This window comes from Miniopterus schreibersii, assembly GCF_964146895.1.
Source record: "Miniopterus schreibersii genome assembly, chromosome: 14".
In the NCBI taxonomy this organism is placed as follows: Eukaryota; Metazoa; Chordata; class Mammalia; order Chiroptera; family Miniopteridae; genus Miniopterus; species Miniopterus schreibersii.
Window position 1 is genome coordinate 37,630,613 of NC_138114.1, and position 26,213 is coordinate 37,656,825.

Sequence of the window (26,213 nt, forward strand, 5' to 3'; positions counted from 1 at the left end):
TAGTTAAGATATTGAGGAAAACATTTCTCCTTTTATACTTCCTCTTGACTCATCCTAAATAGAAGAGGCAGTGTCCAGCAGACAAACCTGGGCCACAAAGCCAAGCCCATTCCTTTAATAAGTAGGGGTATTTCTGAATATAATTAGTGGTATACAGTAGCCCCCCTTATCTGCCGTTTTACTTTCTACTGTTTCACTCACCCTCAGTCAACCATGGTCCAAAAACATTAAATGGAAAGTTACAGAAATAAACAATTCATAAGTTTTAAATTGTGTGCTATTCTAAGTGTAGTGATGAAATCTTGTGCTATTTTGCTCTGTTCTGCCAGGGATGTGACTCATACCTTTGTCCAGTGTATCCATACTGCATATGCTACTGGCCCATTAGTTACTTAGCTGTCTTGGTTATCAGATCACTTGTGGTATCACAGTGCTTATGTTCAAATAATCCTTATTTTACCCAATAATGGCCCCCAAACTCAAGAATAGTGACGTTGGTGATTCAGATATGCCAAAGAAAAGCTGTAAAGTGCTTCCTTTTACAGTACAATAGATATTTTGAGAGAGATCACATTCCCATAACTTTTATTACAGTATAATTGTTCTACTTTATTATTAGTTATTATTGTTAATCTCTTACTGTGCCTAATTTATAAATTAAACTTTACCATAGGTTGGCATGTATAGGAGAAAACATAGTATATATAGGGGTTTGGTACTATCTGCTGGGGTTTCAGGAATCCGCTGGGGGTCTTGAAACATATCCCCCATCCCACACCCCCATAAAGTGGGACTACTGTATGTGGGAGTCTATCTGTCTACATTCTGGCTGTTGGAAGAGTAAATGATTGCTTCCAGCTGGGGCAATCAGGGAAGGGGTACAGACATTTGACTCCTGCTTAGATGAAAGGATTGGATTGGGACCAAAGCAGACGTGGGGGAAGGACATTCCTCCCCAAGCTCACAGCACAAGCGAGGCCATGCCCAAGCAATGGAGGGGTTCAGTAGGCTAAAGTTAAGAGACTCTTGAAGAGGAGCAGCAGAGGATGAGGCCAATAAATTAAGACTAAGATGGGGGGTGGTATGATTGGGTGCACCAGAGTCAGCTGGTTCAAATCATGCTTCCACTTGCAGGTTGGCCGAGTGACACTGATGAGGTTCCTTAACATGTCTCAGATTCTTCATCTGTAAAATGGCGATAACCCTAAAAGGGTTGTTGGAGGACTAGCTAAGACAATACCATAGAGAGCTTAGTCCAGTGCCTGGAGGCTGGTAAACCCTAAGCAGGCGCTAGCGTTGTTATTAATGCAAAGCCATCGGGCGTGTGCTTTAAGCGCGTTTAACTGGACGACAGGGCGAGCCGCGGTCGGCGCTGGGAAAGGCTCGCGCGAGCCCCTCGCACCGCAGCTGCTCGGGAGCGGCCGAACGGGACTGCATTCCCCGCTAGGCCGACGGGGCACACAGTTTCTGCCTTTCGTGGGCTCACGGTTCCGAGGGGACTTAAACGGGGGAGGAAGACGCATACGGAAATTCTTCAGTTTGGCTTCTTGCCAACAGTTCCCTGCCGGGAGCTTTCTGAGCGACGGGGACGCGGCGAGGGGCAGGGCGCGGGAGAGCAGGGTCCCGGGGCTCCGCAGGCCGCTCCAATCATGGTTGCGCAGGGGCAGAACGGAGCCAGGGCGGGGCTGAGGACGGAAAAAGGCGCAGGCGCAGTGCTGACTAGAGCCCCTACCTGCGCTGGAGCGGGCGGAGCTAAACCCGGGAGCGGCGCCGGGGGCGGGGCGAACGCGATTGCGTCACGGGCACGCACAGCGAGGAAGCGTCGGCGGCGGCGGGGGAGGCGGAGGTTTTCGGACGAGCGACTTCAGAGCGGCACCCGAGAGAGGCGCGCTGTCGGGGTGGGGCGGGCCTGAGTTACCGCTCCGGGGCCCAGCGGCGCTATCAGTGCCCCCAGGCCGTCCCCGCCCCTCCCTCCACCAACCCAGCGACCGAGAAGGTGAGGCGCCACCCGCTCCCCTTTCCCTTGCTTCTGTCGATTGTGCGGAGTTGGGGGCCGCCACCTGCTGGCCCGGCGACCTTGGGCGTGGCCTTCTTTGGTTTGGGCCGCGGGGCCCTGTCAGGCTCCTAGGGCTGAGGACGTGGTGGTCCAGGCCCTTGCCGGCGCTGACCTGCTTCACCCTTCCCGGACTCCTACCTCGCGCCGCCCAGGGTCCTTTTGTCCTGTGTCAGCCTGCGGGGATTTCGGGCTCCCAGTCACCCCCACTCCTTTGTCACCCCCACTCCTGCCGTTAGATTGCATCCCATTGCTTGGGACTGGTTTATGTTGCTGTGCGCCGAGGTCCCGCCCCCTTGTTTTCTGTTTAGCGTTTGTGTAGGACTTTGACATTAGGAAAGAGGGTGAGCGTTTCCTGTGGCTCTCCTCATTAGAGAAGGGAGACGGGGCGTTTGGGAAGGTGATGACTGCTCCGTGGGGTTCAAGGGAGGAAAAGGGGGGGGGTAATGGGCAGGGATGGTCCAGGACTTGTTGGGAACGGAAGGGAGAGGGAAGGGTTAGGGAATGAGGAGGCGCAGAAGAAAGCACTGAGGTCCTGAGGATGGACAGTTCATTTAGTCACTGTGCGCCCACTGTGTGCAGAAACAGTGGTGAATGAACGACATAGTCCTTGACCTGGTGGAGCTCAAAGTCAAGAGGGGCAGCCTGGGAAGAAAGCGAGGAGTGTTACTTTGGTGTGATAAATGCTGTTAGGGTGAGTACATAATCCTTTGAGAGCATTGGGGAGGGCCTCCTAGTCTGGACTGGAGGTGTTGTGTTGGCAAAGACTTCTCAGAGCAAGGGAGTGATATTTAAGCCAAATACCCGAAGGAGGAATAGGAGTTAACCAGGTAAGAAGTGGGGGAAAAATATTTCAGGACATTAATTCTCTTGAGATCCCAGGCTGCCTCCCTTCAGCAACTATGTGTGCTTGGTCTTGACAGTTTATACTCTTGATGGTCTGTGGGAAAAAGAACAGTAGATGGAGAGTCAGCAGAGCAGGATTTTATATCTGGGTAATTCATTTCACCTTGCTGGCTGTTAGTTTCCTCCTCTGTGAAATGGACGTTCCACCTGTAGTCCTGCCTCCCTCACAGGTTGATTGTAGGCACTACATGAAATAATGCAAGTAGAAGTGTGTGGGGCATTGGAAGTGTGATGCAAATGTCAGGAATTATTATGGTTACAGGATGCAGTCATCTGAGCGTGAGGGGTGTGGGCCTGAGGCCAGCCCCAGTGTGATGCCTGAGGCTCCCCTGGAGTCTCCACCTGCCCCTGCCAAGTCCCCTGCCAAGTCGCCGGCATTTGATCTTTTCAACTTGGTTCTGTCCTACAAGAGGCTGGAGATCTACCTGGAACCCCTGAAGGATGCAGGTGACGGTGTCCGGTACTTGCTCAGGTACAGACTTTGTAGAGTTGCTCTGACCTGCTGGGTTTCCTGTCTTCCTGCTCTGTAGTTGCACTGGCTATTTAGGCAGTGGCTGGGCTGTCCTTTCTGCCCTAGTGAAGGTCCATTGGGCCTCTGGGCTTATTCCAGGTCCACCCTTTGTCTCAGGCCCAGCCCAGGAGAGGCAGGCACTGGGAACCATCTGGCCTTTCACCAGGGTTTCTTCTTTGTGGTTGAATAAGCTCGTACCTCAGGGTTGCGAGCTAGTCTTGAACATTGAGTCTTCTATATCTAGAGCAGGCTTTTTCCTCCCTTCCAATATTAGCTTAATTAATGTTAAAAATAGAATATAATATTGAACGTAAGTTAAAGAAATACAAATACCTATGAATAAGCAGGTACCATGTTCACGAATCCTGTAGGATTATGGATCTCAAATTTTTTTGTTCCTATTCTGCTTTGATTTTTGTTCTACATAATTTTCTTTTTCTTCTTTCATCTCATTTTATATCTTATGTTAAAGTATTTTAAATTACACATATGTGACATTCACTCTCTAAATACTCCTGTTTGTCTCTAAATAAGGACTTTTTTTTCACAATCAAAGTAACATCATAGCTAACAAAATTAACAGTAATCCTATGATATCTTCCTATACCCAGTTCATTTTCAGATTTCCTCAGTTGTCTCAAGAATGCCATTTATAATTTTTTTTGGCCAAATCAGGTTCTAGTCCAGACTATACATTCTCTGTGGTTACTATGTCTCCTAAGTCTTTCTCAATCTAAAATGATTTTTTTTATGACATTGACTTGCTGAAGAGACTCAGCTCACTATTCTGGAGAACTTCCTACACAGATATGTCTGGTTGCTTCCTCATGGTGCATACTGCAAGTTAGATGTAAAGGTTGGATTAGATTCAAATTTAAAAGAACTTTTTTTTTTAAATAAAGGTTCTGTGTTCTTAATATTGCATCTCAGTGGGAGTGCGTAAAACCTGGTTGTCCTAAAGAGCAGGCATTGTTGCCCTGGAGCCTGTGAAATGGGCTTTAAGGGGCATGTGAAACTCTTGAAACTGAATGAAAAATTGTATGTGGCCACATGTGTGCATGTCTAGGGAGAAGCTTCTAATTTTATTAGATTCTCATAAAGGACCTCCAACCCTCTAAGATGCTCAAGAGAGACAGGTAGTAGGTAGAGTAAGTGGAGTTAACCTCTAAGGGTGCTGTTGAGTAATCATTCTTACCTCAGTGTGAAAATAGTGGGAGATTTATTTTTAACTTTCTGACCAAATCTCTAATTTTCCTTGTTCTTCCCAGAACCCCTTTAATTTATGGCATTATCTCTGGAGATGAGCTAGTTAATGTTCCAGATCAGTGTTCTCTACTGTTAAATCACTGTACTCTTGGTGCAAGTAACGGTGAGATAGTATGAGGAAGGGCTCATTTTATAATCCCACCATGACCAACTATCTGAGATGAATTTCAGTCTTCCTTTGGGGAGGGGGTGGGTTCTGGAGAGCATGGGGCTGTGTTTACTACTATGGGTGTGGGTGTACACATGTATGAGTGCAGATGTATGTATGTGTGTATACATGTGTGTGTTTTGTCCCTTTTTTTGCAAACCGCAAAAGTTAAATATATTCTGCCCTTCTTTTCTGCCACTGGCCTATTAGTGCTTCTTAGCACTAATGTGTTAGGGTTTTTTTCTTTTATGAAATTAGAAATCTGAGGATGTGGTGAGATTGATTAAAGCTGGATGGAAGAGAAGCATTGGGCATAAAAAGCCCTTAGGAGCTTGTGGTCTCCGTGCCCCCCAGGGAGAGGGAGCACTGGTCTGTGAAAGTGGCTGGTAGATTAGTTTGTGCGTTTGTTCTTTTCTTAGTAAAGAGGATTTGACTTTGAAGAGGGACCTAATCTTGAGCTGTGGCTGTTAGGTCTGAAGCCTAGGGCTGCAGTAGATTTTTAAAAGACTCCTCTCTTCTGGGATCGGCTACTCCAGTAGGTAGATCTCCATGTCTGAAGCGTCAGTGAAGACAGATAGAATGGGAGAGGCTTTAAAATGAAAGTGATTTCAGGGGCTGTATGATGCTTTTATTTCTGAAATGAGATTGGCCTTAGACCTGACTATTAATTTGCTTTTACCCTGGTAGCTGCCACTAGATGGTCTGGAGGCCTAATTAGGGTGGTACAGTTGGAATGTGTTAAATTTTAAGATACAGTCCGAGAGAGGTCATTCATTCCCTTGCTATAACTGTTAAGAAAGAAAAGCAGCTCATAAGTTAGTAACTCTGAAATATCCCAATTAGAGCAAAAAAACCCCAAACATTTAGGTTCTATTTGTTTTTCTCCTCTGATGGCTAGCCTTAAATATACTGACATTGTTCTTTAGACTGTAGGTGTCAGTGATGTCATTACTACATCAGTGTTCCTTTTTCCATATGAAATGTCTTGTATCAGGGACTAAGCCAGCAGTGTTTGCTTGTCCTCAGCAGCCTGAGTCTCTGGTCTTTCTTCCCTCTTTGGAGGCTTCTGCTTTGCCATTAGGTGGTGATGGTGGGAGCTGGGTCTGTGTTTGCTTCTATCTGTTCCTGTTCATGTAGGGAATATTTGCTGAGAGAATGCTACACCTTGGCTTTGTCCTCATTTTTTAATATATTAAAATATTTTTCTCTTTTTGAATTAATGTAGGTTTAAAACAAACTCTCAAAATTGCAGAAGTGAGAAGAGAAAGTTAAAAATGGGATCAAGGAAATCCTTTATATTTTGCTCTCTTGATTTCTGTATTAGATGAATCTTGTGCAGTGAATATATATATGTTCTTATGAAACTGTAAAAAAGAATATGTTACATGTAAATTATATCTCAATAAAAAAATAAAGGAAAATTTTGAAGAAGAATGTTTGTCATTCGCACCTTTGGAAGAGAATAGGACCTTTCAAAACACAGGTTAAACTGTGTTTACTAGGTTTCTTTTTTTTTTTTTTTTTTTAGCACCCCAGGGGGTTGTGTGGATGTGCACAAACAACTGTCAACAAATGGTTGTTGGCACCAGTTCAACACCAACAGGAATCTACAGTTTGGGGTACAGTGAAGAAGGAAACTTTATTCAATCCAAAACAGCTCAGTTGTGGTACGGCAAGGCTGTGAAAACAACAGACTATGAGGCGGCCCTGAGGCCAGGCTCCTCTCTGGCTAGACAGCTCTGCCTGCTTCTCGCTGGTCGGCTCTGCTTTGCCCGCCCCGTGCTAGTCTGCTTTGTTCTGCGCTAGTCTGGTCCACTCTGCTTGGCTTTGGTCGGCTCTGCTCTGTGCCAGTCTGCTCTGGCCTGTGTTTGTCTGCTCCACTGTGCTCCAGCGGGACATCTTTGGTGTTTCAGCCCCAGCCAGGGAAATGCAGTCTTAGGTAGAAAGGGAAGGTGCACTCCTAACTAGGTTTCTTAGTAGATAATGTTATGAATGTTTCCTTCTCCTTGGTGCAAGTGCCACAGGTCTTCTAGTTCTAAGAGGGTATCTTTTCTCACCCCAGGCCTAATATGTGACTTTAACTCCTCTCTCAGTCATCTGTCCAAGTGAGAGACCCAGTTTTCATTTCTCCTTGACACCCTGAGCTCCAGGCCCCTTCTTCTTGGCTCCTGGTTTTAATGACTCATCCTCCCCTTCCCACCTGGAGGAACAACTGGCTGGTCTTTAGTGACTAGAACTCTCTGTGTTGTAGGTGGCAGACGCCTTTGTGTTCCTTGCTGACCTGCCTGGGCCTCAACGTCTTGTTCCTCACTTTGAATGAGGGTAAGAACTTCCAGGGGCAGGGTTTGGTTTTGTTTTTTGTTTTGTGAATGAATGTGGGAAGGAATTCCAAAAAGCAACCCTAGGTGAAAGAGCCACTGGTCTTGCCTTGGAGTTGGCCTCCCTCTGTGTCTATATGATGTCAGAACACAGGTTCTGGAGAGAGACACTCTGGGCTAGAATCCTGGCTGGCTGGTGTGCCCTAATGCCTAATTTTCCTCATCTCTAAAGGGAGGGTATTAACAGTGTTTTCCTCAGAGGGGAGTTGTAGGGCATGAGAGCATTTATGTATAATTCTTAGCTCAGTGCCTGACACAGAGTGAGCAGCCAATACATGACAGTAGTCCCCCCTTACCCATGGTTGTACGTTCCATGGTTTCAGTTGTCCGCTGTCAACCTACTGTGTGCTAGAATGGGTTTTAAAAATATTTTCAAAAAGATTAAATGGAAAATTCCAGAAATAAGCAATTTATAAGTTTTAAATTGAGTGTCAATATGAGTAGCCTAATGGAATCTCTCACCATCCTGCTCCTGTCCTTCCTGGGATGGGAATCATCCCTTTGCCCAGTATATCCACTCTGTATATGCTACTTGTCACTTTGTAGACCTCTTGGTTATCAGATTGACTGTCATGGGACTGCAGTGCTTGTGTTCAAGTAACCCTTTTTTTAAACTAAATGATGGCCCCAAAGTGATGCTGGCAATTTGGATATGCCAAAGAAAAGCTGTGAAGTGCTTCCTTTAAGTGAAAAGGTGAAAGTTCTTGACTTAAGGAAAGAAAAAATATTGTATGCTGAGGTTGCTAAGCTCTACAGTAAGAACAAACCTTCTACCCATGAAATTGCCTAATTTATTAATTAAACTTTATTATAGGTATGTCTGTATAGGAAAAAACGTAGTATATGTAGGATTCTGTACTATCCACGGTTTTAGGTATCCACAGTGGGCTTGCATCGTATTTTCTGCAGGTCAGGGGATCTTCTATATAGCTGTTATTGTTATTGTTTCCTTCTTGTCTGAATGCTCTTTCCAGTTTGGTTTCCAAGCTGATTCTGGGGTCATTTGGGGCATGACATGGGGTGAGGGGACCAGGAAGGTGGGCTCATGTGTGGACAGGTGGGTGGCTGTATGGGTCCTGGGTAGTGATGTCTCCAGGGGACCTTTTATGACAAAGTATGCCGTGACCCAGCTTTTTCTTGTTGCAACTGGCAGATGGCTGCAAAAACAAGCTGACCCCCTCAGGGGAAATGAGTGAAGGACGTGGGACAGATTGTTCTGAGGAGCTGGGTCCTTTACTCATGTAGTCATTCTTTTGTTGAACCCTCATTTCCCAAGTGTCTCCTTTGTTTCCTATGGAGAGATGGACTCAGTGGGTTGAAAATAAACCCATTTCACATAAGACCTCCTGTTGGTTCTCAGTGGGGCTCTTCTTTGCCTGATTCAACTCAGATATCATTTCCAGGCTGTTAGGTTTTCCCGAACATATTTCCAAAGTAAATCAGTTCATGTGACAGATATTTAACGAGCATTTACTCGGTGCCCAATGCTCTGTTAGCCTGCCTCGGGGGTACCAGTGATCCTTTGGATTTTCTCTCAGCCTCAACATTTTCTAGTCCACAGTGTTCTAGGATATCCTCAAAGCCAAAGGAGAGGTTTCCAATCTGCCCAGTGACCCAAAGGTCAGAATGTCAGTCATCGGGAGCCCCCAGTGGCCATACTCCAGGCTTGAGCCACCTACTGTTTGCTAATATAGTTTTTTAAATATTAAAAACATGAATTTGGTGCTATAGACAAAGTCCCAGCCCTCAAGAGTCTAGATTTGTAGAAGAGACAACAACTACACCTATAATCTGTCATGTGATAAGTTTTGTGAAGTAAAATAAAGCTGAGGTAAGGGGCTGGAGAGTGAGGGGGGAGACACTGTTTCCTATGGAGTGATCAAAGAAGGCCTCTTGGGCAGAGCCTTGGAGGAGGTGAGGGAGCAAGCATGTGGACCTCTGGGTGGGTGAGACTCCTGATCCTTGCTACCTGTTTACCTACAGTATTATTGGTCCCACAGGTGCATGGTATTCAGTGGGTGCCCTGGTGATTTCAGTGCCCGCTCTTCTGGGCTACCTGCAGGAGGTTTGCCGGGCACGGCTGCCCGAGTCTGAGCTGATGCGGAGGAAGTATCATAGCGTGAGGCAGGAGGACCTGCAGAGAGTTCGCCTGTCTCGCCCCGAGGCTGTGGCTGAGGTGAAGAGCTTGTGAGTATGGAAGGGGCTGGGAGTGAGGGACAGTCACAGTAACACCTCCCAAACACTGAGTGTGCCAGGCATTGTATTAGGCAAACCACAGATGTTATTCCCTTTCATCTTTTTAACAGTTCTGGGAGGTAGCTACTGTTATTATCCTGCATTTGTGGGTGAGGAAGAGGGCTTTTACAGCTGGAAACTGACCAAGCTGGGATGAGAATCCAGATCCAGCCGGTTTCACAGCTTGTGTTCTTTCCATTAGAGAGACAGATTAAGGTCTTGTCTTAGCATGTGTGTACAGGAGCCACTGCCTGGGTTCAAATCCTAGCTCCTACATTTACTTGCTGTGTGACACTGGGCAGGTTGCTCAGCTTTCCTGTGCCTCAGGTGCTTCATCTTTTAAGTGAGGTAGTCATAGGCTTACCTCATAGGTGGCTTTGAAGATTAAACAAGTGTCTAGTACCCAGGAAGTGTTCAGTAAATATTAGTCATCATCACTGCACTGTGGGGAAATTTCTTGAATGTGACAGAGCTGGTACATCTGAGGAAGCACCTTAAGATTGTTGAATAATATTAATATAACTTCAGTGGCAGCTGCCATTTAGTGAGCCCTCCCCAAATTGGGCTCTTTTGACACAGCAAGGTTCTCATCCCTCCCTGGGCAGCCAAAAAAAACAGAGTCACCCCTCCCTGAAAATCTGAACCAGTTATCTGGAGTGGGGCCTGAGTATCTGGCTTTTTAAAAAATTTAAAGAAATCTTTCATTTTGGAAAGATTTTAAGCTAAACTGGAATGTATAGTTTCAGTTTTTATTAGGGTATAGATTATAGTTAGTAAGCTCGTATATGACTTATTAAAGTGAGGTTGTGAAAGTAAAAAACAAAACAAGCCAAAACTTACAGAAGAGTTGCAAGGATAATACAAAGAACTCTCATATGCCCTTTTCTCAGATAGAACAGTTATCAGCATTTTGCAACATTGGCTGCATCTGTCTCTCTTCACATCATTTTTTGCTTCCTGAACCATTTGAAAGTAAGTTGCAAACATCAGGCCTGTTCACCCCAGATACTTTAGCGTGTATTTGCTAAGAACAAGGACATTCTCTTATATAGCCACAGTCCTGTAATCAAAATTAGGAAAATTTATATTGATAACATTAACATTAACATTATTGTTTAATATAGAGTTCATAATCACATTTTACCAGTTGTATTAATAAGCTCTTTTATATAAATTTCCCCTGATCCAGGATCCAATCCAGAATCATGCATTTCATTTAGTTGTTTGTTTTTAAAAAAAATACGTTTTAATTGATTTTTAGAGAGAGAGGAAGGGAGAGGGATAGAAAGAGAGAAACATTGATGAGAGAGAAACATTATCAGTTGGCTGCCTCCTGCATGCCCCCTACTGGGATGGAGCCTGAAACCTGGGCATGGGGTCCTGACCGGGAATTGAACCTCTTGGCTCATGGGTTGATGCTCAGCCACTGAGCCACACCTGACAGGCTGCATTTAGTTTTTATGTCCCTTTATCTCCTGTAACCTGGAGCAGTTCCTCAGTCTTTGTTACGACCTTGACATCATTTTTATAGAACAAGCTTATTATTTTGTATTTTCCTCAGTTTGGGGTTGCTTGGCTCCTCATGATTACATTCAGGTTATGCATTGTTGGTAGTGACAAGTGACATTGTGTCATTGTTAGTGGATTGCATCAGAAGGTACATGATGTCAGTCTGTCTAGTTACAGAAGATACTAACTTTGATTCCTTGGTTAAAGTTTCTCCACGGTAAGATGACTCTTTTACTCTTGAGAGTTAGTAATCTGAGGGAGATACACAAGTAAATACCTTGTTGCTCATCAAACATTTACCCGTTACTTTTAAGTCCATTGATGGATCTGCCTTCACCAATTTATTCCTATGATGGTTGCAAAAGTAATTTTCCAATTGTCATTATTAGCTGGCATTCTACTGTAATTCTTAGTTATTATCAATATGAACTCAGGATTTTAAAATTTAACTCAATGGGTCATAATCCATTACTTTTACTATTTATTTTCATCTCAAATTGTCCTGGGTTTTGCCAGTAGGATCTCTTTTGAACTGGCTCCTGTGTTCTTTCACTATGGCCCCATCTGTTTTGAGTGCTTCCTTACTTTATGGGACAATAGGATGTTCAAATTCATCTTATGCTTTTCCTGCCCTAGCTCTAGAAACAGCCATTTATCCAAGGAGCCCTTCAGAAACCAAGATCTGGGTGCTCATTGTACAACCTTGTGCTATTGCTTTTGGAGTGCATCCATTAAAAAAAGCTCTCCAAGTGAGTCTGCCTTACACAGCAGGTGGAGACACATTGATCTGTCTACCTCCTGTCATTTATCCTCACAGCTCTAGTGTATTTGTGAGGTGGGTACCCTGCTCATTTAATAGAGGAAAATGGCAGCCCAGTTAAGTAAAGATAAGTAACTTGGTCTCATAGCTTTAGCTAGAAAGAGACCAAAGGAGAAACCTTTGTCCTGTTTCCATCTCAACAGGGATTACAAAAAGGGGACTGAAATGTATGAATGTTCTCCTGAGCTCTCTGGCCACTCTCGAGGGTTTGAAGAGGCTGGCCATCCCGAGCTAGCTGTGCCTGTGAAGTCCTAGGCTCTGCCGCCCCACAGCTCTGTCAGGCCCCTTGGGTGAGTGGGGCAGGGCGTGCAGCTCACAGAAGCCCCTTGTGTCTGCAGCTTGATCCAGCTGGAGGCCTTCCTGCGCCGCCTGTGCTGCACCTGTGAAGCTGCCTATCGAGTGCTGCGCTGGGAGAACCCCACCGTGTCCTCACAGTGAGTGGCCCCTCCACTCCCACTCCCACTGCCCTGGAGGAATTTGCAAATGAGCCCCAGGCAAAGCCAGCTGCCTCGAGTGTCCCAGTGCCCCAGCCCAGGGGAAAAGAGCTCCTGAAGCTCTTGTGTGCAGACCTGCACATAGGCTTGTAGGTGGGAACGCACTGCTTTTGTCTATGGTAAAAATATTTTAAAAATAGAAAAATAACTTGCTATGTAATCTCCCACCCTGATATACCTGCTGACACCATGTTTAGACTGACTTAAGAGTTCGTTATATGCATATATTCTGTAACTTCATAGTGTATGTGAGATTCTCTTTTTTTTCTTTTTCACTTGCCATTATATATCATAAATAGTTTTCTTTGTTGCTACATGGCTTTTGGAATTACTGTAATACCAGATTAATATCGATAGTGAATATACTGTGATTTATAGAACCATTTTGTTATACATTTAGTGAGTTTTTACTTTTATTACTAACCCTGTAGTGAACATTTGTATGGGTTTAGCTTTAATCTTGAAAATTTTTTCTTAGAATGAATTAAAGGATGGAACTACTGGATCAAATGGAAGGGATGTTTTTTAAGCCCTTTATATATAAGTAATAATGACAACTAACAGTTATTTAGTTTTCCCCTCGTGCCTGGCTCTGTGCTCAACACTTGCCATGTATTGTCTCATTCTTCATAGTAACTCTAGGAGGTAGAGTGAAGGAGATAACACTTAGAGTACCAAAGGACTTGCCTAAGGGTACACAGTGAGAAGTGGCTATGCTGGATTCAAAGCCAAGTTTGTCTTATTCTAGACTTCAGAGTCTAGAGCCTGAGGAGTAATGAGCGTTGAACCAGTTTACATGGCCCCAGCCTCAGCCATGACGGCGGCCTCATCAGTGCCCGCTGTTAGCAACCAGTGACTTGTTGGTAGTTGTAAGGCCTTCCACCTTGCTTTATTGTCCACTTGTTTGTTTAGCAGATCTTGTCAGTTTACTAACTGTACAGAGCTATTTCATGGGTGTGGTCAAAATTGTTTCCTTCTGATGAGTTTCCGATCCTGTGGTTCCTCTGTTGATCCAGGTTCTATGGGGCTCTTCTGGGCACGGTTTGCATGCTGTATCTGCTGCCGCTGTGCTGGGTCCTTGCCCTTTTAAACAGCACACTCTTTCTAGGGAATGTGGAGTTCTTCCGAGGTAAGCCCTGGAAAGCCTTGTTATCTGTCTCTACCGCTGATAGGCTGTTTGCTATTCCTTCCACAAGGGGGCAGCACCACATTAAGTGGGCTCTGCTGGGCTCTGCCTCTCTGAGATGTCTGGCGGACACCGGGGAGGCTGCTACCGTAGGGGTCCCTCTGCCTTTCTGAGGCAGGTGAATCAATGCTTATGTGATATTGTAGCTTCTGGGAGGTGAGGGCGGGATGCTTTCCCAGTGCTGCCATCCCACTCCTGGGACACAGCCCCCTGGAGTTGCTGTTATATATCTGTGTGACCCTAGAGTCCCCGTCTGCTGTCTGCCTTCTAAAGCAATGAGGCAGTCTGGAGAGGCCCTGAGTCACAGACACTTGGGCCTGTACATATGTTTGGCTGATTGCTGTATTTGTTTTCCTTGGTGTGTTTGGGTAATTAATTTTAGAATTCCTAATTTATCGAGCACTTACTACATTTAATCTCTCTACAACAGTCTCATAGGGTGGTATCTCTGCTTTGTTTATGAGGCTTAGGTTAGCTGACTTGTTCAGAATTAGGAAGGTGACTCTTTCCTGTAGCAGAGAGTGGGGTGCTGGAGGAAGAGGCAGCCAGCAGCAGAAATGGATACCCCCAAAACACCACTCATTCCACCCTGTTTCTGCCTCCCATCCCACTCTCCTTGCTCTGGGTAGTGGTGTCTGAGTACAGGGCATCTCTGCAGCGGCGGATGCAACCCAGCAAGGAAGAGGGTGCCTTCCAGAGCCCAGTGCCTTCGGATGCTGGGGGGAAGGGTGTTCTGTCAGACTGCACGCCTTCGCCTACGCCCACAGAGGTGAGCGCCTACCACCATCAGGGCAGAGCCTGCTGTGGGCAGGTTCTGGCGCCTTCCTATTACCAGCTTATTCATACCACATAGCTCCCTCTATGTGATTCCTGTTTCTTCCCAGGACTCATCCCTCTGAAGTGCTTAATAATAATAATAGTAATAATAATGGCCACTGTGCTTTATTGAGTAGTTACTCTGCTGTTCCAAGTACTTCATAGCTATTAACCCCACTAGGTGCAGGTTATTTCTGAGGATAAGATTGTTCTCCTTCAAGGAGGAGAAGGCTGAGGCAGAGTGGGTGCCGGAGGGTGGTGTTGCCAGGACTCAGACCAGGCCCTGTGGTTCCAGAGCCATGCTCCCAACCCCTGTGCTATAAGCCACTGCAGGTCCATCATGGTCTTGGTCCTACCTCCCTGTCCCTGCTGGGTCAGAGAGTACCTCTTTCCTTTGACTTCCTTCTTTCTTGCAGTTGTGCCATTTCCTCTGGGGCAGGAATAGAAGTTTTGGGAGACCCTGGGTGCTGGCTCATGGGAGGTGGCCTCTGCCTTAGGGGCCAGCGCTGCTATCCCTCTCCTTTTGTAATAAAGTCTCTCTTCCCAGGACCTCACGCCAGGCAGTGTGGAGGAGGCCGAGGAGGCTGAGCCTGATGAGGAGTTTAAAGATGCGATTGAGGTGGGTGGCCCTTCCCCAGCACCCCCTACTGACTGGGCCAGAAGTTGGGTGGTCCTGGAGCTGTGTGGCTTCTCACATCCCAAGTCTGGATTTTTGAAATTTTCTTATTTCCAAGTAAGAAGCTGAAATTTGCTCTGAGCTAGAACTCACTGTTGAAAGGCTGCCACTGAACCTCTGCCTGCCCTGTTGCTGACCTAGTGATTTGTCCTGGGTGCCAAGGGCAGGGATGGCTCTGGAAGCCTTGGGGAATGCCCTGCTGGGGATTGGCTGCAGACTGTGGACTTGGCACTTTTGATGTGGGGAAGGCATATTTGGGGGAGGGCACTGTTATGTGTCTCCGACTGCTCTTACGCAGAATTAGGTCTGAAAGATGCCCCTTTGGGGGACAGGGAGGGGAGGTTGGAGAAAGTGGTTGCATGGCCAAGTGCTAGGTCAGAGAAAGTTAAACAGTCTTTCTGATTTTAAGACAGTGGTTCAAGCTGATAGTTTGCAGTGTTTTATTTGGCATACAAAACTTAAAAGTTTTTTTGAGCCAGTATTTAAAAATGGGGAGATTTCAGTCAAAACTCTGGATTTTCAGTTTTTCAGGAGCCCTGGTAGCCCTGAGTCTGCAGTGGTCCATGTAGCTGAAGAGTGACTGTGCCCTTTAGACAAGTCACATAGTCTCCACCACTCCTTATGTTCCCCAGTCACTGAGTTCTAGTGGCAGTTGTCATTTTGTTACATTTGCGTTACTGTTTTCTTACAGTAGGAAATACTTTATGTCTCTGTAAAGTGGGAAATTGAGATATAAGAAATGGGGCCTTGTGAGTTTTCACTGGGTCTGTGATTTACACCTGTTCTATTCACTTTTACATCAGCCCGATCCATGTATGCATTTACTTTCGAACTGCTAGAAGATTTGTCTGAGGCTGTCATATATGATGTAGACTCTGAATCTGGAATGGTGATGCTTTCCAGCATTTCTGATCATAAGCCACAGTGAGGAACACACATACATCTTGGCCCAGTTCATGCTTATGTCTGTAATATGTGTAAAGTTCCCTAATGAATATATCATAAGGGATCTTTTCTTTCCTGTTCTATTCTGTTAAAATAATGACCCTCTTAATTAATTTCACCCAGTTTGAAAACAGTACACAGCTTCTCCCAAACTTATATGATGTTGGGATCCTTTTATGGGGCCCTTTGTTAATGTCACCCTTTGGGATATGCTTAGCAGAACTCAGAGTAGCACTTCAGTGTTTCCTTTTGCTGGGGGTCCCCCTGATAGCAGCTTTCTTCTTGCTCTCTCTCTGTTTTCTTTCTTCTCCCTGCACCTCGGGAAGCAGGAGACCCACTTGGTGGTACTGGTAAGTAGGAGCCTTGATGAGGTGGACGGGGACCGGGCAGGGGGAGGGTGGCCGAGCTGGCTGTGACCATACCTCGCGGGGTCTGCTGTGCTGGGGTGCCGTTGCACGCAGGCCCTGGAGCCCTGCCACAAGGTGGGCAGGACTGAAAGGAGCTGTTCCCACAGGAGGATGATGAGGGTGCCCCGTGTCCAGTAGAGGATGAGCTGGCCCTGCACGACAATGGGTTCCTGAGCAAGAATGAAGTGCTGCGCAGCAAGGTGTCACGGCTCACAGAGCGGCTTCGCAAGCGGTACCCTACCAACAACTTCGGTATGGCCAGGGGACAGGGATAGGGAGGTGGCACCATAGCCACAGGGCCAAAGTCTTGGAATTGTGGGTACTGGTTTATGACAAGAGCGAGGGGTACAGTGGTTTTCATGGGACACTGGGAACACATAGCAAGATGGTTGAGAGAGTGAGTGTGGGTTCCTTCTTGTCCCTCTTATTGAGCATTAGCTTGTGGGAAGATAAGGAACTTGGTTCCAGAAATGCCACCCCTGGACTGCAAAGAGAGGTGTGATCCCAAAACAGGTGGAACCTCAGAAGACAGTGCAGCGTAATGGCTGAGAACAGAGTGTGGAGTCCGCCTGCCTGGTGCAACTCCTAGCTCCACTAGGTGTCCTTAAGCAAATTATTTAACTTCTCTGTGCCTCAGTTTCCCCTTTTGTAAAAGGAGGGTAATGATGGTTCTTACCTTACAGGGTTGTTTGGGACTCAAATGAGACAGTGCTTAGTAAGCGCTGGCACAGTGCTCGCTGGTTCATAGTAAGTGCTTAAGGGGCACTGTTGATATGCAAGGCCCCTGTCCATCCTGTGTGTGCCTAGGAGCCTGTCTGGATCTTTCCTGTCCAGGTGGAAGCAAGTTAAAGCAAACATTGTCTTCCTCTGGGCATGATAGAGCCCCGAGGTCCCTTCTCCTCAGCCAAGTTCACAGATTGGCCAGCCCTTGTTTTCCTGGGGGCTAGGGTGGGTAAAGGAAGGCAGCTTTGGAGAAGGGTGGACTTGACTGGTCGCACAGCTTAGAATCCTGGCTCAGATCAGGAGAGCAGGAGCTAAGATGGGTAGAGTTATGGCTGAAGCCTAGCAAGCTGGTGACTCGGGAGTCACCCAGGTCCTGAAGAAGAACCTTGCTTCTGCCTGGTATCAGCTGCCAGGGAGGACGATGGGGTGGCTGACTCTGTGTTCTGGTGGTAGTGACTTCTAGGGCCTGTGACCTGGGGGAAGCCCCTGGGATTTACCTTGAGGAATTGGATCCAGGACATCTAGGGGCTGCCTTCCTGCCCCTGCAGCAACCAGTTGTTTTCTCAGGGTTAGAGGTCCTGGACTTGCTGTTTCTTGCTGCTGTGTGAATGTCCTCTAGTCATGCAAGATACCTTTCTTTTATTTATGATGGTTGCTGACTTCTCTGGAGCACTCTGTGTTCAGTGCACTGATTCATTTAGTCCTGATGGTAGATGGGACAGGAACAGGCAGTTTTTAAGGGCTTAGAACCACCCAGGTTACAGAAGTCCCAAGTGACACCGCACACAAATTAATACTTTAGCTCTGGCAAGTGGTTCACTTATATCTGTGGATTTTAAGTAAAGGGCCTTAGATGTTCCTATTTTACAGGTGAATAACCTGAGGTGAAAAGAGTGAATTGCCGGCATGGAACAGACTGAGGGATCTCAGAGGGAAGGTGGGGAGTGGGGAGTGGGTGGGGAGAGATTAATCAGAGAACTTATATGCTTTATGCATAATCCATGGACACAGACACTGATCTGGGGAAGGCCTGGGGTTGGGATGGATGTGGGGTGGAGGGGATCAATGGGGATAAAAAGGGGACATCTGTAATATTTTCAACAATAAAGATAAAGACACTTAAAAAAAAAGTGATTTGCCCAAAGGTTCCTGCCAGTTAATGGTGGAGCTGTGACTCAAACCCAGGTCATCTGACCCGGCTCCTGTGTTCTTTCTAACTCATCAGCCTCCCTTTGCCCCTGGTTTTATGTCTGTCTCATTCCTGTATTTGGTTTTGGTTCAGCTAATCCCTGGCAGGGTGGGCAAGAGCCTTTTCAGGTTCCTATGAAGATGGCAAGGACAGAAAATGCTTTTCTTCCTAATCCCCTTAGTTCCCCATTCTTCTAGACCCCTCACTGTACCTTCCCGGAGATGTTCTCAAGCTCTTTTCTGTGCGGGCAGGTGTACTGTCTCTGTTCTTGGGTCTGATTCCTGCAGACCAAGGTGAGGTGAGCGGCTTTGCGGGTCCTTCCATTCTGGCTATCAGTGTATGAAGGAGATGCATGGGAGGAATGAGTACAGGCCGCTCAGGAGCTTCTCTGTGGCCTCCAAGTGGGAGAGTCCTGATGGAAAGAGCCCCCTTTGTCCTGGAGGCTCCATCATCATGGCTCCAGCAGCCCCCATGCCATCTTAGGCTCCTCCCTGCTATATCACCCTCATGGCATCATCACGTGGTGAGTCAGGACCTTTGCTGAGAATAGGGGCAGGAAAAGTTGGTAGATGTTGGAAGGGAACAGGGGTGCTCTCCTCCTCTGTACACCTGTCTGAGCTGTTGACAGCACTCAGAGCCCTCCCTGGACCCAGGCTTGTGTCTGGGTACATGTGTGTTTCACTAGAACATGTAGATGACTTGGGGTGCTTGGCCCTCATCCAGTATAGAGGAATCCCCAGACATGGGCCGGAGTGTCAGTCTTTGGGTAGCTCCTTTCCACAGTTCCATACCCTTGCCACCTTTGCTAAGGAGAAGCAGAGGCAGGCTGCCTGGCCCAAATTCTTAGCATTGGGGACAGAATCTTGGAGCAGCTTGTTTCCTGGTTTGGCACCCCCAGCCAGCAGCACCTGCTGTGCTCTCTCTCCTTTCCTTTGCTGGGGTAATGACCTGACTGACAGCAACAGAATGTACCTTAGCACCTTGGCTTCAAGTTTCTCCTTGTTCTAGCTAGGACCTTCCTTTCCTTGAACACAGGGAGTGACCCTTAACAAGAGCTGCAGGGGATTCTGGCTGGACAGAGGAAGGGGCCACATGTAGGTGCCAGTATAGCTTTGGGGTCTTTGTGTGAAGGTGAGGCCCGGCACTCTGTACCTGGCCAGACAGGTGGGCCAGGAGGCACAGTAGTGCTCCCTGAAGCTGATAATTTGTCTGGCCAGATCACGGAAGGCTTTGGGCTCCAAGTTCTGGAAACCTCCTCCAGTAGCCTTATCCCCTCTCAAGTTTTTCTAGGACCCAAGTCAGCTTCCTTCTGGGCCCACAGGGCTCTCTGGTTCCCCTTTGGGAACAGTGCATGCCTACTGTGGCTCGGTCCTCTCTGCCTGCATGGAGATGCCTGCACTGACCCATAGTGAGTACTCCCAGGGTGCAGCCCTCTTATCCTTCCTGTTGGGGTTTGCTTTTGCTTCTGGAGCTTGTTGAAGTCATAGAGCCCAGTGTGGCCTTTCCCCTGCTTCTCAGATCTCAGTTGCCTCCCTCCCTTTGATGCTCTTCATTCACCTTCATGTACCCCTTTCGTCAGACTGTGTCCTTGTTGCAGCCCACCTTTTCCATCTTCAGTTTCCTGGAGAAGGGAGGCGAGCACAGCTTCTTGTAGGCCTGCTTGCCTTGAAATGGCCTCTAAAAGAACGATTGCCCCTTCCTTGCCCATCCTTCATCTTTTCTTACACCCTCCTTCCTCCCTCCCAGCCATTTTCTAAAGTGCAATTGACGACTCTGTCATTGTCTGAACCTTTGTCATCTTGTTGTCTCTGGTTGTTTAGGCAGGATCTCTCTCCCAGCTCTGTCTCGCCCCATCCTGCCCATCACTCACAGCGCCTGCATCTCTGACCCTGTGCATCTTCTTGGTGGTGCCTGGTTCTGAGCTGCTCTCCTACAATCTTCAGATGACAGAAAAAAGGGCCTGGGGTTTTAGGAGGCATTTCTCTCTTTACCTGTGGGTGGAGTGTTTGTAAGGGCATACTTTGGAAGGGGTTGCCTCAGGCAGGTTTCATTTGAGGTTGTTGGAGCTGCCTCCTCTGAGGGGGATGCCTGTTGTCAGTTCCCTGCCAGTTTGACGTGGTTTTCAGGGGGGAGATTCTGCTGTATGCTCCTCTATTTCGGCTGGACCTGCAAGTGGGGCCTCTAAGCCCCAGTGTGGTACAGGGACTGGCAGCCATGTACAGTCTGGAGAAAATGGTTCCTTCCTTCTGTCTTTGGATCTGGACTTTGCCTCCTTGCTCACTGCTCCCAGCCAAGGAGTCTGGGCTGGGCTGGTGCCCTGAGTGTCCCCATTAAGAAGACCCAGGAGCAGGTGAGTGTTGAGAGGCCCAGGCTAGGTCAAGGCTGAGCTGCTGCCTCTTTCTCAGGGAGCTGTACGGGCTGCTCGGCCACCTTCTCAGTGCTGAAGAAGAGGGTAAGTCTCCTTGAGGGTGTTCTATTGGGTCTCAGTCCTGCCCCACCTGGGTACCTCCTCAGACCCACAGTGGTCCCAGGTTCCTTGGATGGGATCAGTGGGTGGGCAGGAGGGAGTGCTGGGGGCTGCAGGTGCCTGGGGCTGGGGGATGCATCTCACACTGACCTTGGCTCTTGTCTTCAGCGGAGTTGCAGTAACTGTGGAAACAGCTTCTGCTCCCGGTGCTGCTCCTTCAAGGTGCCCAAGTCTTCCATGGGGGCCACAGGTGAGTGATGCAGGCGCTTGGGGATCAGGGCAGTGGGAGGGCTAGGAGGTGCTGCCTTGTGGGATAGGAGTGAGGGGTCAGTGATAGGTCAAGGGAACTTGGGATCCTACTCTGGCCCCTAGTAACATCTCCCCAATCCCCCTTTAACAAACAAAAAACTGAAATATTTGATGCATGCAAAAGAATATATGATATATCTGAATTATGAAGTGTAATAATGAATGCCTGTGACTACTTCACTGAAGTTAAAAAATAGAGCTGCATTAGCCACACCACTGAGTCTCCCCAGCGCCATGCCTGCCTCCCCCAGAGGAGACCACTATCCTGAGTTTCACTCATTTTCTCATTACTGTGGTAATACTTTTAACAAAATAAAGAAGGCTGTCTTTTCCTTCTGTAAAAGCTCTACATACTCATTGCAAACAAAACAGAACATGTAGGTGAGCAGGAGGAAGAGCACCACACACGCGTAGGATAAATGCATATGCTCATTCTAGAAAGGGAGCCTGTCTTACATAGTTCCTTGTAATATGTTACAGTGAGAAGCAAGGGTTTTGTTTTTCCTTCTTCATGCAAGTAGCATATGCTTATACTAGAAGTTTTGGAAATTATACAGAAGAAGTAGGAAGAGAAAAATAATCCTGTAATCTTACCACCAGAGATAACCACTGTTAAAACATTTTGGAAATTTTTTTTCTGGTACTTTATTTAAAAAACATTTTGAAAGGTGTTGTGTTGGTGGCAAAATAATTTCTAATGCATAGAACACCTGGGAGAGTCCTTCTGTTGGTTTGGTCACACCCCAAATCCCTGGATCCCATGAAAAGAAAAGTCTCCAAGGGCAGGGTAGTGAGCTGGGTCAGCGAGGATGTGGGCTGGGCAGTAGGTGATCTGTGGGGCTTTGGGGGCTGGGGTGGTGGGTCATGAGCAAAATGGCATGAGGAACTGTCTCACCAAGTTCTTCCTCCTTTTCAGCCCCCGAAGCCCAGAGAGAAACTGTGTTTGTATGTGCCTCGTGTAACCAGACCTTGAACAAGTGAGAAGAGGGGACAGGGTCCAAGCAGGCGACAGTCCCTGGGCCAGCAATGGAACCCGCTCTCCCTACCCCTAGCCCCATGTGATGTGTGCTGGGCAAATGTGGCCCAAATGCTAGGTAGGCTTCCCCTTTCTGTTCTTGCTGTTTCCAGCTGGGTTCTGGAGCTGTTCCCCACTCCTGCAGATGGTCATTAATGGCTGCTTTCAAACCCCAGAGGGGAGAGGAGCCCCTGGAGGGTCTGGCATGTTTGCCTTGCTCTGTCCTGGGCTGTTAGTAGACTTTCGCCTGGCCAGGGAATATAAGCTAGAGGGCAGCAGAGAGCCATACCTCTGAGGATCAGGGGTCTCTCCAAAGCTGAGACAGGAGATCAGAAACTGGGAAAAGAGATTCTTCCTCCCGCGGGATACTGGGCCAAGCCTTTCCCTCTGAGAGTCTTCAGAAGGGCTTGGGAGTGCCATGCTACAACTCTGCTGTTTGAATGTCCCTCCAGGCACTAGGATCTCATTATTTGCCCACCAGTACTTTTGGGCTAACAAGACCAAAAGTGTTTCTAGAAACACGGTTGAAGTTCCCAAGTTCCCCCAGAGGAGGACGTGTCTAGGAGGGCCTGGCAGAGTCCTTCTATTAACTAGAGCAAAATGTAGGGAACCCTAGGAGCTCGAAGGGCCTCAGCCCCACCTTGAAGAAACCTTGACTTATAGAATCTTAGCCCACATGCTGCCCTGGTGTCCTCAGCCCTGGCGAATAGGTGGCAGGCACTTAGATTACTTCTCCCCCTGCTCAGAGCCTCGGGCACCCCTCCTCTGGCTCAGAGCTACATTTCCCCTCCCCAGCCCCTTGTCCTTCGGAGTGTGAGACAAGGCAAGCAGAGCAGAGGTCCTGAAGCCTTGACCCTTGGGGGCCTGGGAAGTGCATGATCTTGCCAAGCTGGGTCTTAGGTTCCAGGGCTGTTCTCCAGCAGGACAGTCTCAGTTATGGGCCAATTGGGGTCCCATCCTCTCTCTAGCAATTTCATATTCATTTATGTGCTCTTCGGGGCTTTGTGTGTCTCTAAGCCATGAGCGGGCTCAGGCACCCCTCCCTTCCTATGGAGCTGCCCTGCCTTTTTGAAGTATTTATTTATTTATTGCTTGGTTCCTGGGAACATGTGGCACAGGGAATGGGCTGAGGAGGTTGGGGGCTTCTCCTGCCCTAGGATGCTTCCCTGGAGTTGACTTAGAGCCCGTAGGAGATGGAAATGTTTCTATACCCTAAGCAGGGACCCAGGAGGCAGGTTGGGGAGACAAGGACCATCCTAGGCCAGCTTTCTCGCCAGGCCAACCAGTCTAGCTAGGGCTGGGAAGACAGGAGCCTGCTCCAGGCTGGTGATGTGAAAGTCCCTGGGGAACCAGGTAGGCCTTGGTGTACCCCCTTCCTTGAGCTCCTTTGTCCTGTTTGGAGATGAGAGTTAAGTACCCTGTGCTTTATTACACTGGAGAGGAACTAAAGGACTTCTGTGTATATGGAGAATTATCAATAAAAAGGCCTCAAGCTTCTTATGTATTGGACCTTGTCCTTGCGCTCACCCTCTCTCTAAGCTGGAGAGCCGCCCCGCCCCCCCAGTGCCCCACTGCTGGCTGAGTTTGCAGGCCTGGGCTATGCGTGCAGCACAGAGCTGTACGGGCATGGAGGCTGGGTGTGAGCTGGGGGCAGGGGGAGGAAAGCTGTGCCTTGCACAGGATGGGCTCAGCACATGTTTGTTGAATTGACTTGAGGCTCTGTCTTGTGACCAAATTGTGGGGGCTGAGGTTGGTTGGGACCAGAATTCAGTAAACTCTAAGCAGTGCAGGCTTTAGAATGGAAAGTTTTTAACTAATCCCCCTGAGAAAGCAAAAAAGGATCAGACCTTGGAGAGGCTGCTTTGAGATGGGGGCATAAGCAGTTCTCTGAGAGCTGGAGTGTGTGTGGGGGGGTGTACTGGCTGCCAGGCACTGTGGTGAGTGCTTTACACACATTATTTCATTTAATCCTCACGATGGCCCTATGAGGCAGGTGCTGTATTTCTCCTCATTTTACAGGAAAGGAAATTGAGTACCAGGAAAGTTAAGTAGTAGTTGTGAAAGTTTCAGCATGGCACTTTGCAGACCAGGGCTGGATGTGAGCTATGTCTTCAGACTGTAGGCCTAGGGCAGTGAAGAAAGGAGTGTGAGACGCTGCCTTAGGGAGTTGAGGTTAGGTGGCAGCCCTGTGCATGTGCAACTTGGACTGAGGTGCCCGGGTGTCTTTGCAGCATGCTGCAGCCTTGGTCTGGTCTAGGTGGGATTCTGCAAAGCTCAGGAACTTCCCTTAGTGTGGAGAGCCCCAGCAACTTCAGAAGGCCCCTGAGAGGCAGGGAAGCAGCCAGGACCTTGTCCCAGCAGTTTTTACAGATGAGCATGTTCACATTAAAAAGTATTAAGGCAGGCCTGGCATATGTGGCTCAGTTGGTTGGGTGTCATCCTGTGCACCTAAAGGTTGCTGGTTTGATTCCTGGTCAGGGCACATGCCCGAATTGCGGGCTCCATCCCCGCTAGGGGGCATGCAGGAGGCAGCTGATCTGTACTTCACACACTCCCTCTCCCTTTCTCTCTCTAAAAAAAAACAAAGGTGTTAAGGCAGCCTCAGTAGTCTGGTGGGCCAGAAGATGTAGGAATGGAAAAAAAATAGGGCCTTTGAGCAAAAGGGGACAGGAGTGATTGCACATAGCACAGGCTTAGGGAAGAGGCGGCTGGGGCTGTGCTGGTGCTTCTTGTGGAGGGCAAGGTAGGTCAGTTGGAAGGCTGCTCAGAGATCATCCACTCCAGCCTCTCATTTGGAAGTGACACAGTGTCCATTTGAGGATGCATGTTCCCCACCACTTAGAGCCCGTATTAGCCAGGGAGTGTCCTTGAGGTGGTAGGGGTGAGCACTTGCTGTGGGCCGCCTCCATCCTTGGTCCTGCTCTCCCATCAGCTATTGGTGACACCATGTGAGTTGCCATAAGGACATTGCCCTTAGCCTTTCTATGTTGCTTTACTCATCTGTAAAATCAGTGTGATAGTGCCATCGGCCTTGTAAGGCCGCTGTGAGGATTAAATGAGATAGTCCATGTGAGGTAGGAGTGCAGTGCCTAGCACCTAGTAAGCACTCAGTAAATGCTCCCTCATTACCACCATCCTGGAAATCTTTAGAGAAAGAACAAACAACTCTTCCCTGGGTGGCTTAGAACAGCAATCTTTTTTTTTTTTTACACGAGAGAATAATCTTAGATTGTTATTCAGGAAAGAATCTCAGAGAATGGCCAGAGTATAGTTGGAATAAGCAGAGTCAATGTCATTTTATTTTGGGAAAATGAAAACAGTGCCAGATGTTGGTGAAATGCAGACTGTAGCACAGTAGCTTGAAGGGCATGGGATACGGGGCATGAGAAACATGGTTCCCATCAGCTGAGTTCGGCAGCCTTGCAGAAGGGAAGCTGGGGGGCCCCTCCTGTATCGCATGTAGTGCATGTGAAGGGCCTCCGTGACAGCATGCCAGGGATGGACAACTTTATTTTTTTAATTTTTAAAAATATATCTTTATTAATTTCAGAGAGAGGAAGGGAGAGGGAGAGAGAGAGATAGAAACATCAGTGATGAGAGAGTCATTGATCGGCTGCCTCCTGCACATCCCTGACTGGGGATTGAGCATGCAACCTGGGCATGTGCCCTGACCCGGAATCGAACCCCGATCGCCTGGATCCTAGGTCGATGCTCAACCACTGAGCCACGCCTGGCCGGGTGGACAACTTTAAAGGGCAGGTACCATTGGAAAATGGAACCATGGAGGGTTTTATCAGGACTGGATTGTGCCTTACAGTTGGCTGACAGAGTGCTGAATGTGGGGTGACCTGGAAGGCAGACTGTCCATTGCAGAGTTGGAGGCCTGTTTAAAAGATTCCTTCCAGTTCTTAAGCCCCCAGGAGGAGGGGACAGGAGCCAGGTTCAGCTGCAGCCCTTGTGCCTGCTGGGGCAGATCTGGGATGGGCTGCCAACTCCCACAGCCTGACTTGGGTTGAGGGTTCTGTCCATCTTTTTGTGGTTTGGTGGTAGTAGGGAGCAGCCTCTAGTGGCCCTGGCAGACCTTGTGCTGGTTGTGCTTTCTAGGATCTTTGTGGTCCTTGATCACCTTCGATGCTGAAACCAAAATGAAGCTCCATTTT

General features: G+C 47.9%; 1 protein-coding gene across 5 annotated transcripts; it reads left to right on the forward strand.

Moving 5' to 3' along the window:
* Nucleotides 1-1,804: 1,804 nt before the first annotated feature.
* ZFYVE27 (zinc finger FYVE-type containing 27) lies at nucleotides 1,805-23,550 on the forward strand. Of its 5 annotated transcripts, XM_081157548.1 has the most exons (13): nucleotides 1,805-1,996; nucleotides 3,222-3,431; nucleotides 7,136-7,206; nucleotides 9,263-9,449; nucleotides 12,165-12,260; nucleotides 13,337-13,449; nucleotides 14,136-14,275; nucleotides 14,870-14,941; nucleotides 16,273-16,293; nucleotides 16,458-16,602; nucleotides 20,668-20,714; nucleotides 20,898-20,979; nucleotides 21,955-23,550. In XM_081157548.1, exons 2-13 carry the CDS (start codon nucleotides 3,223-3,225, stop codon nucleotides 22,017-22,019), a joined length of 1,248 nt encoding a protein of 415 aa, XP_081013674.1. In that variant the 5' UTR covers nucleotides 1,805-1,996; nucleotide 3,222; the 3' UTR covers nucleotides 22,020-23,550. The 5 variants fall into 5 exon arrangements, with proteins under 5 accessions (XP_081013674.1, XP_081013675.1, XP_081013678.1 ...); XM_081157549.1 differs by lacking the exon at nucleotides 16,273-16,293 and having other exon boundaries at nucleotides 1,814-1,996; XM_081157550.1 differs by lacking the exon at nucleotides 7,136-7,206 and having other exon boundaries at nucleotides 1,825-1,996.
* Nucleotides 23,551-26,213: the final 2,663 nt, after the last annotated feature.

Bases quoted from the DNA above. Each gene is read 5' to 3' on its own strand.
- ZFYVE27 (XM_081157548.1), top strand. From the start codon at position 3,223: ATGCAGTCATCTGAGCGTGAGGGGTGTGGGCCTGAGGCCAGCCCCAGT. The intron at 9,450-12,164 runs GTGAGTATGGAA...TTGTGTCTGCAG, and splicing joins GTGGCTGAGGTGAAGAGCTT to CTTGATCCAGCTGGAGGCCT. The intron at 13,450-14,135 runs GTAAGCCCTGGA...TGCTCTGGGTAG, and splicing joins GAATGTGGAGTTCTTCCGAG to TGGTGTCTGAGTACAGGGCA.